Source organism: Haliotis rubra, unplaced genomic scaffold (assembly GCF_003918875.1).
Source record: "Haliotis rubra isolate DU_JTF1 unplaced genomic scaffold, ASM391887v1 Scf78, whole genome shotgun sequence".
Classification (NCBI taxonomy): Eukaryota; Metazoa; Mollusca; class Gastropoda; order Lepetellida; family Haliotidae; genus Haliotis; species Haliotis rubra.
This window is the reverse complement of record NW_025767501.1, coordinates 1,755,240-1,774,112: the sequence shown is the minus strand read 5'-3', so window position 1 is coordinate 1,774,112 and position 18,873 is coordinate 1,755,240. Positions and strand designations below refer to the sequence as shown.

Below are 18,873 nucleotides of genomic sequence, written 5' to 3'. Positions count from 1 at the left end.
CAAACAACTTCTTATTGCTTTCAGGATACCAATGCTGCCACAAACAACTTCTTATTGCTTTCAGGGTACCAATGCTGCCACAAACAACTTCTTTCAGGGTACCAATGCTTTCAGGATACCAATGCTACCACAAACAACTTCTTACTGCTTTCAGGATACCAATGCTGCCACAAACAACTTCTTATTGCTTTCAGGATACCAATGCTGCCACAAACAACTTCTTATTGCTTTCAGGGTACCAATGCTGCCACAAACAACTTCTTATTGCTTTCAGGTTACCAATGCTACCACAAACAACTTCTGCTTTCAGGGTACCAATGCTGCCACAAACAACTTCTTATTGCTTTCAGGGTACCAATGCTGCCACAAACAACTTCTTACTGCTTTCAGGATACCAATGCTGCCACAAACAACTTCTTATTGCTTTCAGGGTACCAATGCTGCCACAAACAACTTCTTATTGCTTTCAGGGTACCAATGCTGCCACAAACAACTTCTTATTGCTTTCAGGATACCAATGCTACCACAAACAACTTCTTATTGCTTTCAGGGTACCAATGCTGCCACAAGCAACTTCTTACTGCTTTCTGTGTGAGCATGTTGTTTGTTCTCCCATGCAGTCAGCCACCAACTACACAGGTGTGGTAGTATAGAGGTTAGATTGCCACCAATGGAAGGTTCAGGTGTACCTCACGTGGTAGCCATGTACAAGGCCCATATCTGGGGCCCCTTTATCTGATATGGTTGGACTACTTCTAAAAGATATCTACAACCATGCTCATTAAACACATTATCATTTCTGACAAATTCCCATCTTGGCTGATTCATTGATGAAAAAATCAAACAGAAAACAGTACTCACTTCTTATAGGCATTCTTGATTTGATGTGAAGCAGTGTTTGATTGTGGTAGGCCCATTTTTGAGTAAACCAGTCTCCACTTCATCTGGTTTGTTACCTAAATAGAATAATTAATTATTTCCACAGTTTGAAACACTATTTATAATCTAAAATCTTGCAAATTTGTAAACAAGACCTGTAAATAGATAATGTTCATATTCCATCTAATGCAGATTTGTGTTAATCACAAGGTAATGGACCACACACTACACTAAATAGCAAGACTGACACCATCTAATCAACACTACACACTAACAACTAACACACTTGACATGTTTGAAAAGTAAAACAGGACATATTGTTGTCTGATTTTCTTCACACCAAATGACAACTTCCGCCAACAAAACCTACCCTGTTATAACCACCTAGGTTCTGTACAACCCTGAACAACTTGTATAGATTGAGGTCGCGTGTTCCAATACTGGGCCCTTTGTTGATAGGAGTTCCTGAAAAAAAGAGTCAAGCAGATAAAACAAGGACATACCCATCTACACTTAACCAACTCAAACAACTATCATATTTGTACAGGCAAATATAGAACAAACTCCAGTAACACCCACATGGAGTAACTTTGTAGCAATTTGTCTGTTATGGAACAAAACCATAAAACTAACCTCTATCATCCATAAACTTATACAGCTGGGCTACAAATCGATCCTTCTCTTCACTAGGCTCATCATCAGAGGACTGAAATAGGAATAAAATAGTGTCAATGAACAAACAAGTCCAAGTTATTGACTGAACAATGTTGGTTCACTGCTACTGTAAACAGTATTCTAGTGCCATACTGTGGGAGATTAAAGGACAATGACCACTGTCACATTTGTCAAACCAATCATATGGAAACTGAGTGAGTGAGTTTAGTTTTACGCCGCACTCAGCAATGTTCCAGCTATATGGCGGCGGTCTGTAAATAATCGAGTCTGGACCAGACAATCCAGTGATCAACAGCATGAGCATCAATCTGCGCAATTGGGAACCGATGACATGTGTCAACCAAGTCAGCGAAACTGACCACCCGATCCCGTTAGTCGCCTCTTACGACAAGATAGTCGCCTTTTTATGGCAAGCACATGGGTTGCTGAAGAACTATTCTACCCCGGATCTTCACGGGTCTATGGAAACTGAATGACAAAGGTACAAGTAAACTAAGTAATTAGTAACATTTAGTAACAATCTAACATTAATCTGAAAGAGATTTGTATCTCTCATCACAAGACCCACTGTGTTCACAATATATCATTTACTAAGTACACTATGGGGAGCAATGGTTTGGGATGTATTGTGAGACCTTCTGCCCAGCCATGATATGAGTATCAGTGCCTCACGAGGTTATGATCTGGTTAAACAATAAACTGAAAAAGGTTATTTCCTGAAGGAGATGTTTTTACTTCATGATGAGTTCCACTGTTTCAAGTTTACTATATACACTCTGGGCCTCATATGTCAGAAAATTGTGAAAACACTTACATCATCATCACCACTGTCTTCTTCCTCATCAGAACCCAGCAATTCGTCTCTCTTCCATGGACCAGGTAGCTCATGATTGTCAAAATACAGCAGTGCTTTCTCTAAAGCTGTACAACAATAATAGTATTAGAACATTGTCCAAGCAGAGCAATAAAGCAGATATCTAAACACAGTAAGAGCATTGTCCAAATACGGCAGTCACCTGTGTCAGCGATATCACACGGCTGTTTGTTCAAAGTCCTACTGGAGCAAGGTCTCCATGAGACATGATCCAAACTGACAGAGCCATGACAGCATTAGCCAGGCAGTACATTGTACACACTCAGTCCTTAGTTTGCTCAGTCTGTACATCAAGCCTCAAATGACCTCATAATTCCCATTGATAAATTACATAGAATATAAAACTCACCAGTTTTGAGATTTTTGTCCTCATTCTTGATGGCAATTTCACGTGTGAAATCCTTTAATTCTTTCTTCAATACAGATATGCTGAATAACGACAAAAAAAATATATATTAAAAACAACAGTATTTGTAGTGTCTTCCACAAGATCATACAAAGTATTTAACATTAAGGGAGATAACAACAAACAAAACATATGGTTTAATAGCAATGTCACCTATTCAGTCAGCTGTATCTAGAAACTGGTAAACGTTTCACTGAGCTTCAGCTGTACTTAAAACAGCAGAGGTATCTCCATTCTACCAAGATAAAATTAGAACTTTTTCATGTCTAGTGTTCACAATGACAGCAAGTGAAGTGGCATGGGAATTACACTAAATTCTAATGTCTTAAGCAGGATGCCACACTGAATTAATTAATAACTGCATCAACATTCTATTCTTCAAATTTGTGAAAAGTCTTCAGCCCGTTCTATGTAATGTCCCCTGGATATTAGAGATAAAGAGAACCTCAAGTTCATGCTTACAATTTCCCATCTTTGAAAGACTTCACTAGAACGTGATCCTTAGTCTTGAGATCAATCGAGGCAGCATCAGGAAGTACGACTAGAACAGGGTTGGGACCTCCTTTACGTTTGTCTCCTGCCTCAATGACCATCACCTTGCCAACCAGCTCCTGCTGACGACCTCTGTAGGAAGCTCTTTTGGGGGAACTGTCCTCAGAACTACTTTCATCCGACTCAGTGTCCTCTTGGGCAAGATATAGGGTGTTGAATCTGAAGCCCAAATGAACTACCATATACGAAATGGCAAGTTGAAAGTAACAAACATCTTTTACCTTTAACATCATTAACAGTAAATGTCCGCATGAAATTATTCATTCGTGATAAACCTGAACAGCACTCTTGGAAGTTTTATCTCTTATCTGTGTGCTCCATCAATGATACTGAGTATATTTCGAGATCAACAAAGTCAATACTCTCTATGTTGAAAATGTAATTTTTATGATAAAATTAATACTTTATACTTATCCTGACTCATGCTGCAAGTGCTTATCTCCCTTCCCTTTCAACGGTTATGTGGAAACTAGAATCCCTTTGTTCCAAAGAACAGTCATGCTCTCATCACTCTCTCCTGAGAGCCTACAGTGAAGCCCATAGTACTGAGAGGGAACAGTTAGGAGGGCCCTTCAGATCATGAGTCAGGATAAGTATAAAATATCAATTTTATCATAAAAATTACACATTGCTTACCGAATCCAACAGAATTAGGTGGTGGGTCAGCCACCAACCGGTTAGATTGTTAGATCAACATTGCATCTGATCATGTACCCCTTGGGAACTCTTCTTACAGCTATTTCTACCACGGTCAAAACATCCTGATGATAATTGGGGGACCAACTTCTCTTAAATCAATAGAAGAAGTAAATCGTATAGATTTCGTAGATTTTAGATAAACTAGTACACCTCGATGTCTAGTTATCTAGAACGATCCATATGTTACTGAAACTGAATCGTGACCCATATGTTAAGGTAAGGACTACTACCGAAACTGAGTCTAGATCACTCATACGCTGATTTATCAAGTAAGACAGGGGAACATGGACTCCGGTGGCAATGGAACAGTTGCCTGGCGTCAACAAGTCAATGTGATAAGGGTGAATTTCTCATCGTCTGGCTGGAACAGTGTGTTGTTGCGCTACTACAAGGGGCCCGAACAGATGGATACCAGATACATGGTTATATATGGAAAGATAATGGTTGACTGTGTCCGACTTCCAAAAGCAGCCTTCGAGAATTGACAATAAAGAGCAATTCCAGTGTAGGGTGAGTGTCGAGGCTAATACCTCGTGTGGGTTGGAGGCTCTGGGAGGATCCAGCCCTGCTGCTCTGTAAGCTCATAGGATGACAGCTCTGATCCAAAACAAGATAGTTGTTCGGAAACAGGGACAGGTCTTGTGTATCGTGTGGTCCGAGGATTGTAAATAATGCTGGGAATTGTCTATCTGGTTGACCAGGTAGCTGATTCTTCACTATGAAGTCCCAGGTGGACTGCAGCATGTTCTCTGGAGTCGAATCTGGTACGTCTGTAGTCAAGGGTGTGTATCTCTGACATCCGAGCAGCTGTAGCTAGGACGAGGAGGAACAACATCTTCTGAGTTAACAGCTCAAAAGTAGTATGTCTCAGTGGCGGGTTGTAGTCATCGCTGGTAAGATGTTGCAGCACTATGTTGAAGTCCCAGACTGGAGCTACTTCTGCTGCTGGTCTTCAAGCTTGAATGACCTCAGTAAGGCACTTTGGTGAGCTTGACTCCTGTATCCATGGAGAGTATGGAGCTTATCGCCACCAAGTACATCGAGAGTGTAGATACCTTCAGGTGTCTACAAGCTCTCAGGTGACATAGGTACTCAGAAAAACTATGGCCGACAAACCCTTGCACGCAGCAAACTGGTCAAAACTCTTCCACTTATCATCGTAGAGGTTTTGAGTTGATTGTCTTAAGGCCTGTGTAACTGCCTTGGCTGCTCTGGTTGAGTATCCTCTTCTTTTCAGGCAGTGCGTAACATGTTCCATGTGTGTAGCTGGAGCCCTCGTGGATTGCCATGAGGCTGCCTTGTGTGAGGGTGATTCAGTAGATTCGGCCAATCTGGTAGATGCAGCGTTGGTTCTCCCAAGAGCTGTATTAGGTCTGGAAACCAGGTTCTCGCTGGCCAGTAAGGCGCGACCAAAATCAGTAGTGGGACTTTGGTCTGGTTGATCTTGTGTAGAACTTGTGATAACAGGATTGACAGCGGGAACGCGTATGTGTTCAGTCCCTCCCATGATATGGGAGCCCAGGCTTGAGGATCTGGTACCGGCAATCTGGTGATTGAAGCGTGTCACAAACAGATCTATGAGGTCTTCGGTCAGCAGCTGGAATGCTTCACTGCAGGTGGATCGGAGGTGCTCTTTCCTCTGAGTGACAAGAGCTGACAGGAACATCTCAATCTGCAAAGCATTGATCATTGCTTCATTGAAGGCGCGGGATCTTCTGAGACTGAAGAATGCCCTTCTAGCATTTGTGTTTAGTTGTGCCAATTTCTTGTCTTAGACCTTATAGCTGCGTGACTTGGAGTCGTTGAGTAGTGTGTAGCCTTTTCCTATCGCCGATGCCTTGAAAAATAGTTCCATGTTGTGTAGTGGGACCTGGCATTGAACGAAGGGGTGTGCTGACCTTGAGACTTTGTAGCCTTCATGAAAGTCGCCTTTAGGTTGTCAGGACCTGCGAAATCGGCTTCATCGGGGGAAACGTCAAGATGTCGATGTCGTTATTAGTGATGCAGTAGGTCACTGCCGAGTTGAGTCAGGGTTGGTGATGATATCAGCAGGCTGTCACCGATCCATTCTAATACCTCAGCATCATTATACAGTGGAAGCCCCCTAAACCGGCATTCGTTGGGACCAGAAAAATAGCCAGTATAGAGGGCGTGCCGGTTTAGAGAACTTTTCCTTTTTCAACCTGAGAATGATCTTCCGTGTGCTGTAAAATACGACTGAACAACGTGTTGATAGTCACCATATTCTTTATTCATCAAAAAAGATAACATCCAGTACAGCATAGAAAAACAAGTCAGCCTCATTGCAGTTAAAGACATCTTCCCTAGGCGCATATCCATCAATCAAAGCCGGGAGGCGGGAGCTTAATGCTGATGTCCACTGTGTTGTTAATACACGTTCAGCCAATCAACAGGGGAGCCGAGATACTGGATGCCAGTTTAGATGCTGGTTCTTTGTTGTGCGAAACGCGGAATAGACTGACTCCGGATTCGAGGGTGTGGAAATGATCATAAACCGGATTAGAGGGCTGCCAGTTTAGAGGGCTTCCACTGTAGATGGAAGGGTCCGGATCCTCCTGTAGAGTGTTGTCCGATGCCGGGGCTTCATCCTGGATGGAGTCTCCGCAGGATGTGGCTGGTGTAGAGTGATTGAGGGGACGCTGTAGTTCCGTAGACAAATGCTGCTACATCGCCATGACAACCTTCCTGGTGATATTGTCTACGAGGTCCTGCTGGTTGATGGGTCTGCGCAGAAGCAACTGTTAACTGCTGTGAAGTAGTAGTAGACGATTTGCTAAGACAACCATGTTGGAGATGGGGTAGAGTTCGCAAACACAGGTTGACTAAAGCTCTGCTGCTTGACTGCCGGCACTGATGTTGATTGGCCGGCTGCGTGGAAGCATTCGTGAACTCTAGACTGCATAGAAGCAGGCTGGCTGCTGGCGTAGGGGTTGGCGAACCCTGCTGGAACAGTAGAGGCACTGTGTAGTGTAGACTGCCTGGCTGACGCTGCAGCTGCCGCATGACTATTCTGCGTGGGTTTGCGAACCCTGTAGAGCTGGTTGTAGTTGTATGCTGCGTAGCCCACACAATAACTTGAGGTCCGAGAACCGGTGGCTGTGAGTAAGATGAATCGTTTGTTTCATCAGCGGGCTTCAGATCGTTCACGAACGAATGTACTTCGGCAGCAGGCTTTGTTGACTTCGAAGATCTCATAGAGCGGGAAGACCGTGACGACAATGATCTCGACAACAATGACTTCGACTTTTTCTTAGGGAGGGACTGTGTTGCTGTCTCCGCAAGAGCGGCAGAGATGGAAGTAACCCTGAAGGGAGACTCTAAGGAATTAGCAGACAAGGGAATACTAACATTCCCGGAGCATAATAGAGGAGACACATCACATTCAGATGACTGGGAAACGCCCTTTTCAGTGGAGACCCTGCTGTCACGCCTTATTCTGCCCATAGTCTTGCGTAAACAGGATAACAAATATTTATTAAATGCAAATTCTGATAAATGTGCACAATATATGCAATGTGATAGCAAAGAACATGAAGTGTTCACGCAAGAACACACAGGGTGTGATCAGCCGCTGAAATGTGTAGCCTGAATTGTTTACATGCCACCATGTAAAAATGGAGTGAAAAATCTCAGAAATTAGCGTAATTTATGTAAATAAATACATCATTTATGATAATAGTAGGTCTTAATATACAATTCACAGCCTTAATTTGAAAGTTTGGCCATAAAGATAAAAGGATATCAGCCGTAAAGGGACCCTGAAAGCCGCCCAACCATCCACTTGGGATGGCAACATGGCTCGAGTCACGTTGGCTGACTTTTGGCAGGAAAGTGGGCTCCACATGGGTGAGTGAATTTGACTGTTCTTGGGAACAAATGGATTTAAGTTTCCATGTAACCGTTGAAAGGGAAGGGAGATAAGCAATTATAACATGAGTCAGGATAAAAATTTTTTTATTGTTCACTAAAAGTTCTTTGAATTTTGAAGTTACTGTCAGTGTGTAAATATTTTCATTTCAAGATGATTAATGTCAGTACCATCTCTTTGTTATCAAAACAGCATTATATAAATAAATCTCATTGGTAATCAACAGACACTTGGGATTTCATGTTGCAGACATTACAAAGCCAACATACCAGCCATATTTTTGATTTATTGATTTCATTATCTACATTACTTCATTACTTCAAAACATATAAAAATTTATAGTGACACAACAAGAGCGAGTGAGTGTTTAGTTTTACGCCACTTTTAGCAATATGTAAGCAACTTCACGGCAGGGGACACCAGAAAAGGGCTTCACACATTGTGCCCATGTGGGGAATCGAACCCGGGTCATCAGCATGATGAGTGAACGCTTTAGCCACTCCGCCATCCCGCTGCCCGACAAGAAATGAAGCATATCACTGAGTATGGTATGCTGTTTAATGTGCATGTGAGAAACTACTCTTGCTGGAAACTGGATCTGTGGTGAAAACCATACAACCCAATGTGCTCAGAGGTTACACCTTTTCCTTCTGAACACTGCAAGGAGAGTAGAAACATGTCAATTGTTTGATGGAATAATGAGTGAGTGGAGAGAAAAACACACAGAAAAGTGTTTCTGAAGCACCACAGTGTGTAATCATAATTGGTATAAATGCATAAAGTTGCCGACTATAGGCATTTACTACCTATGTGAATCCACTTCAGTGGGCCTAATTGTAATAACCCCACACTTTATCATAGTTAGAGCTGGGTAATTCTTGTGAGATTCATACCAAGGACACATCCAAAGGGTTAACATCAGTGCCGCTCTTCATATCTGCTCTTGGCGTTCTTTGCAATTATGACATGTAAAAAAGAAATAGTATTTGTTCTGTTGAGCTTACCCTGGTGACCCCATCTTAACTGTCCTCTTCCTGCTCTTTGTCTGGAGCACTGGAGTACCGAAGTGTTCAGGATGTGAGAGTGGTAGGTTGTCCAAGGTCTGAAATGTGCATCATTAGTGTTACAAAATATAGAGGATCAGGAGATTCAGGGAGCTTAATGCCATGGTTATAGAATTGACATACCACCAAAATATCTACTGGTTTTGTGTCATGCCACTCCTACAAAAGCACACACTTTTTCTTTTAATTAACAGACTGAAGAATAGATGAACAGGCAAATGTATGTCAGCTGAATCATAAACACTTATATGTGTCTGACTTTTCTCTCCATAACCTAAACATCCTTAAAATTGTACTTAACTCACCTCGCTCTCAATGAAGTGTTTCTCCCCTTTCAAACACAACTGTGTTCTTCTCAATGTCTTTTCATCGCCATCATCAAACACTGAAATTCAAGGTTTGAATATAGGTACAAGTTTTAGTTAAGCTCTTCAAACCAACACTACATATTTAAGTAATTCTGACAAATGACCAGCAAAGGAAAGCTTTACTTACCCACTGTGTACATGCTCTGGTCCATCAGCTTACTGATAACACCCTCCATCACCTGGCTGGTTTCTGGGTGTTTAATCTCTACAACCACTCCAACCTGTAAAGGAAAAATTACTAGTGAGAAAGTCAATTCAAACATGAAAAGGGTATAAGAACATCTTAATTCACTTTAACAGATATGATGAAAGGAAAGCATGTTCTCCTGGTTTTGGGGAAATATAACAGTTGCTGTCAGTATCATGAAACACAATGCAACCATACTCATCATGGATGCTTGTCTAACTTGAGGGGTAAGTATGAGCTATGACCAAGTGAACGATTGCCACTTGATGCTACTGTCAGCAATATTCCTAGTCTATCATGTTGGCATATTAAATCTCAAAAGCTGGATGGAGGAAAGACCGTTCAAGGTATGCAGTATGCATCATTAAATGAGTTCCATACCTTTAGGGTGCCTTTGACATTGTCATCCGTGACAAGCACCGATGTCTGGGTCTCTTTCAGTATCACCTGCACAGAGACAGAGGTTGAACATTAATACATTCTCGAATTAGTAAACATGATGGAAATTACCAATACCTCTCATTTGCTACATACAAATAGATTTACATAAACCCTCTTCAAATTACAACAGCAGAGACATTAGGCCAGTTTCTCCCCACATTCTCCTTTCATCTTGGTGACACTTTATCAGAAACACATATTTCAGATGCAGTACAATACACATTTACTAAGGTCTATTAAGTTTACCTTGCATTTCACTGTACGAACTATTTTCTTCACTTTGGCTTCACAGAAAGCACCTCGATATTTTGCACTGACATCTGTCCCAACAGGGAGGTAGGGGGGTTCATTCCCCGCCTGAAAGAAAAAACAATTTCCTGTATGGCATCTTGTGTGTTTAAAAAGCCAAAGAATAAAGCAAAAATGACAATAATCTAATTTAATGCGGCTGTTGATGCTTAGGTTTAAAAAGCAGGTGCCATTGTACTAATAAGCTTACTGCACCACTGTCTGTAAAACACAAAATAAGGGGACAGGAACCATCTTCTTCATATTGTGATGAAAACCTCATCCTTCAGCTTTCAATCACCGTACATGATGTCTATGATTTCTCTACTTCACATGCTTATAAAGGTCAACAAATAATATGTTGCTGCGTTAGGATTAAAAGATAGATATGACATATACTACATTCGGGTACGGGAGAGCTGTCAAAATAAGTGAGGCCATGTTTGGATGCGTCATGATGGCTGCCATTCCAACACGAGTCGAAAACAGCTGGCTTTTAGCCAAATCAATATTCTGAAAGTGTTGCTTGACAAATGCGTATGGATAAAGAAACGTATTCGAAGGTGATAAATGAACTTCTTAAATGTTGTGCGGAATACGAAAAGAGCAAATTGGGACACTACATCACCTTCATCAACCTCAGATCATGTTTAGATGTCATTGCTTATGTTGCATTTAACGTCAGAAAAAATGACCTAGCGGCTTGTCAATCTGATTTCAAGTCTCCCAATAACAGCTACTCAGAATAAGACCAGATAAAACTGATACCTAATACACTTCGAAACACCCGTTAGTTATTTTGTAGGTTTGTACAATTCCGTATTGTTGGAATTAGAAACACATTCAGCGAAATCACACTGATACTGGATTGAATGACTCCAAAACATGATCAGGAGATTCGAGGCGTTCGTTAGAGAATGAAATGCAAAATTATCACACTACGTACCATTGTCAGATTGTCACCGATGAAACTATACAGCAATCGGAGACAATTTTTGGATAAATCTCAGGTGATGATCGTTGAAAACATGAATTATTTGATCAACAAGTTCGGGACGGTCAACAGAGAACCACGATGAGAACAACAACTTGTCATGGAAAGTCCTCGATGGTGATTGGTTAACCGGTCCGTGAATGCGGAATGTGTCTCGAGATTGCGCGTTGCGCCTGCGCAGTCGATATGAAAATGGCAGCCTTTGGTGTTTTGAGGAAGTAGACAGTTAGTGGTTATTTTATCCATTGCGTCTTAAATCAGGAGTTTGACACTGGAATAACCACGGATATTCAAAGGAGAGGGTTTAAAGTATGACAAACAATGCTAAAAACACACGCTAGATATATGTAAGTGTAGTATTTTGTATTATAATATAGTACGTGTGGGTTGAGAATGCCAATTTCCATCCGGGCACTGTGTGACCTCGAGGTCATGTTGACAGGTGGCGCTTTGCACCATGTGCCGGGAGCCCACGTGATTTTCTCCAGCTGACACCGCGTATGAGAGAACAGAAACGAATGTTGTCTATTATATAATTGTATACATCAATAAGACTGAAGATGATATGTTGTTCTAGTGGGTCTATATGTAGAAGTCTAGTATGTATAGAAGATCTCTATTGATTTTTTACTTATTGTGTGGGTGTGAAATTGAAGCCTGAACATAGCCATATTTTTCAAGGTTGATGGCGAAACAGTTGTTATGTACTGTTGCATTGTTGCAACAACATTGTCATGGTAGTGAAGACACAGCAACCAATGGTCATCATGGTGCACATTCTCTTCATATATCAAAAGGTCATAAGTTGTACTGTGGGTAAATACGTACTGGAGCAGAAAGGGTCGTTGTCAGTACAGGTACTACAGGTATGTACCCCAGGTACGTTTCAGTTTACAGATATGTACCCTAAACAAAGTCAAAATACAGAAACAGACCCGGTACCCCAAAAGGAGGACGAGTCCATATTCCGCAATCCAAAACCGCATGTAGTTGTTCCCGTTCAACTGATTCCGTGTGGTATTCATCTGCATCGCGAAATATCCGTTACTGTGTATTCTCATTACTTACATAATGCAATCAAATGTATCTAATACAACAGTATGACAGTTCCGATCAAGAATACGACACAATGGGAACGGAATCGTCCTAGGGTACGTTTCTGTATTCTCATTATGGCCAGGGTGCGTTTCTGTATATAGAAACGTACCAGGGGTACATGTCTGTAGTACCCGTGCTGACAACGACCCCTTCAGCCATACTGGAGCTGAAGGGGTCGTCGGCACAGGTACTACAGATATGTACCCCAGGTACGTTTCTGTATACAGACATGTACCCTTAAGTCAAACTACAGAAATGTACCTGGTACCCTAAACCACATATTCCACAACCCAATACCGAACCGTATGTAGTTATTCCCGTTAAGCTGATTGCGAGTGGTGTACATTGTGCACCGCAAGATATTCGTTACTGTGTATGCTCTTATATAACGCAATCAAATGTATCTAATATGACAGTACGACAGTATGAAGAAAACAGCACAATGCAGAATGGAATCGTCCTAGGGTACGTTACTGGGGTACATATCTGTAGTACCCATGCCGAACGACCCCCTCAACCATACTGGATGGTGGAATTATGTGACGCCAGAGGCACTTGTCTTTCAGCAAAGATGAACCAAGCATTGCGTTGGCTAAAACTCTGTAAAGCCTTGTAACCTGTACCCAAATGAAAACAAACACTCTTCTGTTACTATTTAAGGAAAGCAACGTATATGTCACTAAATCAACTAACAAAATTATTATTTGTTCAGTTCACACGGCCACTAATGATTACAGTTTTCTTAGAACAAGTGGATATTACTTTGTTTTGAAGGAAGACCATACACAACAAAATGCAGAGATCAATGCTAAGGATTGTTGGCAGTCATTAACATTGTTCATTTGCTCAAATTGGTCAGTAAACTATAGTACACCCCTACAAAGCTATAAACATTACTTATTACAGTGTAAACTAAGTTAAAATTAATTGGGTAAATTGTTGTTAAAATTTGGATTTTGTAGTAATATTTGCTGCACAGTTGGGGCCTCTGAGTTGTCTAAATACCTTTATATCTACTCCCTGCCTTCTTGTGCCATATAAGAAACAGAGAAGAATAAGAGCTAATTGTCAACGGTAGTCTTACTAAAGCTGAACTACATACAGTTTCGGTTTGGGGTTGGGGTTGCGAATTATGGACTTGTCCCCTGTTTAGCGTACCGGGTACCTTTCTGTGTTTTGAATTTGTTTATGGTAGATATCTGTAGTACCTGTGCTGACGACGACCCCTTCAGCCTTACAATATGGGACCTGCATCATAACTTGCTAAGGAGAGGGTAGTAATTTTCTTTTGAAGTCAGATAGTATACCTCTGAATGCCTATAGTGAGTGAGTTTAGTTTTACGCCGCACTCAGCAATATTCCAGCTATATGGCGGCGGTCTGTAAATAATCGAGTCTGGACCAGACAATCCAGTGATCAACAGCATGAGCATCGATCTGCACAATTGGGAACCGATGACATGTGTCAACCAAGTCAGCGAAACTGACCACCCGATCCCGTTAGTCGCCTCTTACGACAAGATAGTCGCCTTTTTATGGCAAGCACATGGGTTGCTGAAGACCTATTCTACCCCGGATGAATGCCTATAGTAAACATAGCTTCCAGGGTTAATTTTACATTATTTTCTTAAATGCACCATTAATTTTACCACGTTTTAGTATGTTCAAGAGTTTTAATCACAGCTTGTAGTGTTTCAGACACAGAGTGGCCAAACCCTGCATGATTCCATGGTAAAGTGAGTATGGCACATTACTAATACTATGTGAAACTATCTGCAGTTTGTCTGCCACTATTTGGAGAGATGTACAACAGTGTTGTGTAGACAATGTTGATCAGGTATTTGGTGATATGTACTGTAATGTTCTATTATCAGTCTTAACCAAAAGATATTTTGGAATATGTCCATTGATGTAGGTGGTCTTTAGCAGAACGTGTTTGAGATGTATGACATTTGTGTAGGCAGTTTTGACTAGAAGATATTCAAATTCAATACAAATAAGTACAGTCATGCTGGCAGACTTCTCGATTGCAAAAGGGTGGTGGGGTAGTTTTGTGGTTAAAGTGTTCGCTCGTCACGCCAAAGACCCGGATTTTATTCCCCACATTTCTGGTGTTACCACCGGTGATATTGCTGGCATATTGCTAAAAGAGGCGTAAAACCATACTCACTCAGTCGGTTTAATGAGATGTTTTCCAAAAAGCTACTGTTGTATTGTGCAAAGGTATGCTGTACTTGATTTCTTTCAAGAAATGTGTAGAAAATATTCATTCACTTCTCAAATGTTGATGCATAATTTCTGTTATGAATGAGACAACTTCCTTGGCATAATGCTGGAGCATCTGTTTGGAAAGTGGAAGGTCATTTGTTTATTCATACCAGAAGATGGTATTTAGTGTTGCCTGGCACTCAGCACTAAAGGCATAATGTACAGAAATCAATCGCGTACAGAAAGACGCGCGTTATTAATGTTGACAAATTCCACAGTGATGTGAGAAGGAATCTGAAGAGTAAACCAATTGTGTAACATTATCATGTGAAGGTAATGCTCCTGTATGAACTGCTAATATCATCATGTGGCCTAAATCAGACTGGATTAACAAGGACATACTGAAAGTAAAGCATGAACGATGACGAACTGAGAAGACCTAGAGGAATACCAAACTTGTGGTCCACAGACAAATCTTCCTATATGCTCGTAATAATGTACTCATCGAGAAATCCAAAATTTCCCACATAAAGGATAGCATCAGCGGGAACAGACACAACACCAACAACTATTCTCGATCGTGAAGAAGTTAACAGAAGTCAAGGAAGCCAGTTCTGGAAGGTGTCCATCAGATTCCAAACTGCACGCTAATTGCTTGGTTGATTTCTTCTCGGACAAGGGGTGGAAAATTGTGGAATACATTTCATACCAACAGTCTAGTCAAGACCCCTCTGTTCAGATGAGGGGCGATGGGGTAGTCTAGTGGTTAAAGCGTTGGCTCGTCACGCCGAAGACCCGGGTTCGAATCCCCATATGGGCACAATGAGTGAAGCCCATTTCTGGTGTCCCCCGCCGTGATATTGCTGGAATATTGCTAAAAGCGGCGTAAAACCAAACTCAGTCAGTCAGTCTGTTCAGATGACGCAGAGTTCAGTGGTACCACCCTTAAGAAGTTCATTCCTGTCAGTGAACTGGATGTGACCAGCATAGTTCGGATGGCACCTTGTAAATCCTGCTCTCTTGACCCAGTTCCAACGTCGTACATCATTGCATGCCGTCAGTGGCAGTAGTGTGTTCAGTCATCAACTGCTCCCTGGACTCAGGGACAGTGCCACATTGCTTCAAGCAAGCACTTGTTACACTGTTACTTAAAAAGGCATCCTTGGATCATTTGGACTTAAGGAATTCTAGGCCGGTCTCAACCTGCCCTTTTCTCGAAAGTAATGGAGGAAGTGGTCCTTGCTCAACTAAGTAGGCATATATCTGACCATGAACTGTCAGAACCTTTCCAGCCTGCATACAGGAAAACGCACTCAACGGAAACAGTGCTGCTTCGAGGCCACGACATTCTTCACTCTATTTACCGTCTTCTTCTTGTGCTACTTGATCTCTCGGCGGCTTTTGACTTAGTAGACCACAGCATCCTGACATCATGTCTCTGGTACACGTTGGGGATTACAGGAACAGCTCTGGCATGGCTTGAGTCATATCTTGATGAGAGGTCCATGTCCGGCCAACTTCATTCGGGGCAGTGGGGTAGCCTAGTGGTTAAAGCGTTGGCTCGTCACGAGTGTGAAGCCCATTTCTGGTGTCCCCTGCCGTGATGTTGCTGGAATATTGCTAAAAGCGGCATAAAACCAAACTCAGTCAGTCAGCCAAGTTGATGGTGTCACATCAGACAGCAAGGAGTTGAAGTGTGGGGTTCCACAGGGGGTTGGTTCTTGGACCCATCCTCTTCTCAAAGTACACTAAACCTCTAGGTGGCATTATATGCCAGTACTCACTCCAATTCCATAGCTTTGCTGATCACTACATTGGCATTAAACCTCGTAATGTCAGGAAAGGAATTTCACAGCTAGAAGAATGTGTTTGCAAAGTTCAGAATTGGATGTCATCAAACTTCCTTAAACTCAGTAGTGACAAAACTGAATTCATGATGATCGGGACCTCCCACCAACTCAACAAAATTGAAAGCCACACACTCTCAGTTGGATGGTCTTCCGTAGCACCTTCCACGTCTGTCAGGAACCTGGGTGTCCAAATGGACAGGTGTATGTCTAGCAAGACCCAGATCCTAAAGACAATCATCAGGACCACAAACTTCAAACTTTGTACCATCAGAAAAATCAGACGATACCTGGATGTTGATACCACCAAAACTCTTGTGCATGGATATGTCACTTCCTATCTAGATTACTGCAACTGTCTCCTGTCAGGATCTGGAGCCATGACACATGTACAAAGAGTCCAGACTAAAACAGCCAGAGTCGTTACCCGTACCAGACAGCATGAGCATAGCACACCTATCCTGAAACAACGTCACTGACTCCCAACCAGAAACGTGTGTCCTTACTTAACATAACCTAATTGCCCCAGGCAGAACCAGATTGCATCCTGGTACCATAAATTTGTCAAAATTAAAAAAACCAGGTGATATCTGTCAGTGTCAAAGAATAATTATGTATTGTTGTACTTGTAGACTGTTATAGGTACATGTGACCAGAAGTGTACAGAGTTTGGTGACATCAGACCCCAAACAGCATGACAAGTTAGACATAACATACAGGTTAGTGATGTAGTGTGGTACATAAGGGTTAGAGGTGTTATGTTCAGGGCGCATTGTGTGACAAGTTAAGGTTTTTCAGAAGCAATTAGAAACTTTTTCTGCTTTCAGTGTATGTTAACAGAAATATTACTTTGCATTTTTTAATAATAATGCATGTGTTATACATCTAAATCAATCCCTGCTTGTAATTTGTTTGTGTGCTGATTATGTTTAATGTTGATATACTGCATGTGACTGTAGATGAGCTAGATTTTGAGGTTAAGAACAAGTATTTTGTTGAAAGGGGTGAGCTTTTGTACAGGTTACACTGGCCCAATAACCCAACACCGTATCGCTTCATGAGTAACAGACAAGAGAAATGGACTTTGTCAGTGGATATGTGAAATAGATGTGATGATTTACCTTTTCTGTTGTATTTGTTTTTGATGGGTTCAGTATAGATGGCTATCAATATGGATCATAGAGATTGATAATCATTTAACTAAATATTGATCAGTTATCAATAAATATCAGAATTAACTTTGACCAAGAATGCAAAATGTCCAACAGATATCAACATCGCTGGTGAATGATGACACATTTTTGTATTGACTTCTAGCAAAACAACATTCTGAACATAATTTAGAAGCAGCCCCAAAGTAAAGACATAACCTTTGTACTGAGTGAGTAGATGAACACTTTATTTCATGACAATAGTTAATTTAAAAGAAACAATCAAACAAAACATGTTTGCCATCAAGCAGGGGTTGCACAGGCTTTAAAAGCTTTAAATTTAGACAATTTACCCTTAAAAGGACCTAAATTTGTTTTAGCCTTGAAAATGCCCTAATTGCTCGTGATTTGCCCCAAAATACCCTATATTTAGCAAAGCTTGTAGGGTTATGATTTTACAGGAAACTAATGCATCATCATGATAATGAAAATACCTTGCAATGAGATTGTACATTAATTGACTTCCATTGTGAAGCTGCTAAACTTTCCTCCCTTCCTATGCAATGTTAAAGAATGGGAGTTAAGGTTAACCTTAGTTAAGGTTGCTTCATGAAACGAGCCCCTGTATGCAACTTGAAATGGATACATTGGGTCATTACGCTTCTGGTTGTTTTTTAAGTTTTTCGTGCATGGTTTATGCAGTCAAGTGAAAGTTAGTTGGATAATGTGTACGAACCTAGGTTTATTAACACAGTTCACCGCGTGATTGCAGTCGGTAACCTGAATCTGTTAGGGCCACCAAGTCCCCACCACTTACCTTGCTGACTGAGATCATGTGTAATGTCTTTGCAAGCTGATGTATTTCCACTAAGGTAAGTTTTTGAAAGCTGGTCATGGGGAGTTCCCTGATGGTACTTGTTTGTGACAATAGTTTGGTTCTTGAATGTCACACTCTGTAGGCCTGTAAATAATACAACTCTTATAAGTTGTGTCCCCTGCTGCCCCCAGATGTTTTACACCGCTACAGACCGATATCTTATATAAGTTGTGTGGGTAAACTGTTTGAGAGAGTGTTGTATTCAAGCATATATCTAACTATTTCAGCGAGAACAAGTTATTGTACAAATACCAAGCTGGTTTTCAAGCTGGGAGTTCACCTGTCCATCAATTAATCGAAATATTCACCTGTCCATCAATCAATTGAAATAGATCAAATATGCCAAGCTCTAGATGATAAGGACCAATATTGTATGG

General features: G+C 41.3%; 1 protein-coding gene across 2 annotated transcripts in view; it reads right to left on the bottom strand.

Moving 5' to 3' along the window:
- Positions 1-11,421, bottom strand: part of LOC124260880 (AT-rich interactive domain-containing protein 4A-like) — a 44,347-nt gene extending 32,926 nt beyond the window's left edge. For both annotated transcript variants that reach the window (XM_046695203.1, XM_046695204.1), the window contains exons 1-12: positions 11,269-11,421; positions 10,281-10,391; positions 9,975-10,040; positions 9,534-9,627; positions 9,344-9,423; positions 8,979-9,076; positions 3,297-3,545; positions 2,778-2,857; positions 2,369-2,475; positions 1,513-1,585; positions 1,250-1,344; positions 862-956 (exon numbers count right to left, since the gene is read on the bottom strand). In XM_046695203.1, coding sequence (XP_046551159.1) covers positions 862-956; positions 1,250-1,344; positions 1,513-1,585; positions 2,369-2,475; positions 2,778-2,857; positions 3,297-3,545; positions 8,979-9,076; positions 9,344-9,423; positions 9,534-9,627; positions 9,975-10,040; positions 10,281-10,391; positions 11,269-11,271 — 1,151 coding nt within the window. In that variant the 5' untranslated portion in view covers positions 11,272-11,421. The remainder of the gene's footprint in view (positions 1-861; positions 957-1,249; positions 1,345-1,512; positions 1,586-2,368; positions 2,476-2,777; positions 2,858-3,296; positions 3,546-8,978; positions 9,077-9,343; positions 9,424-9,533; positions 9,628-9,974; positions 10,041-10,280; positions 10,392-11,268) is intronic.
- Positions 11,422-18,873: the final 7,452 nt, after the last annotated feature.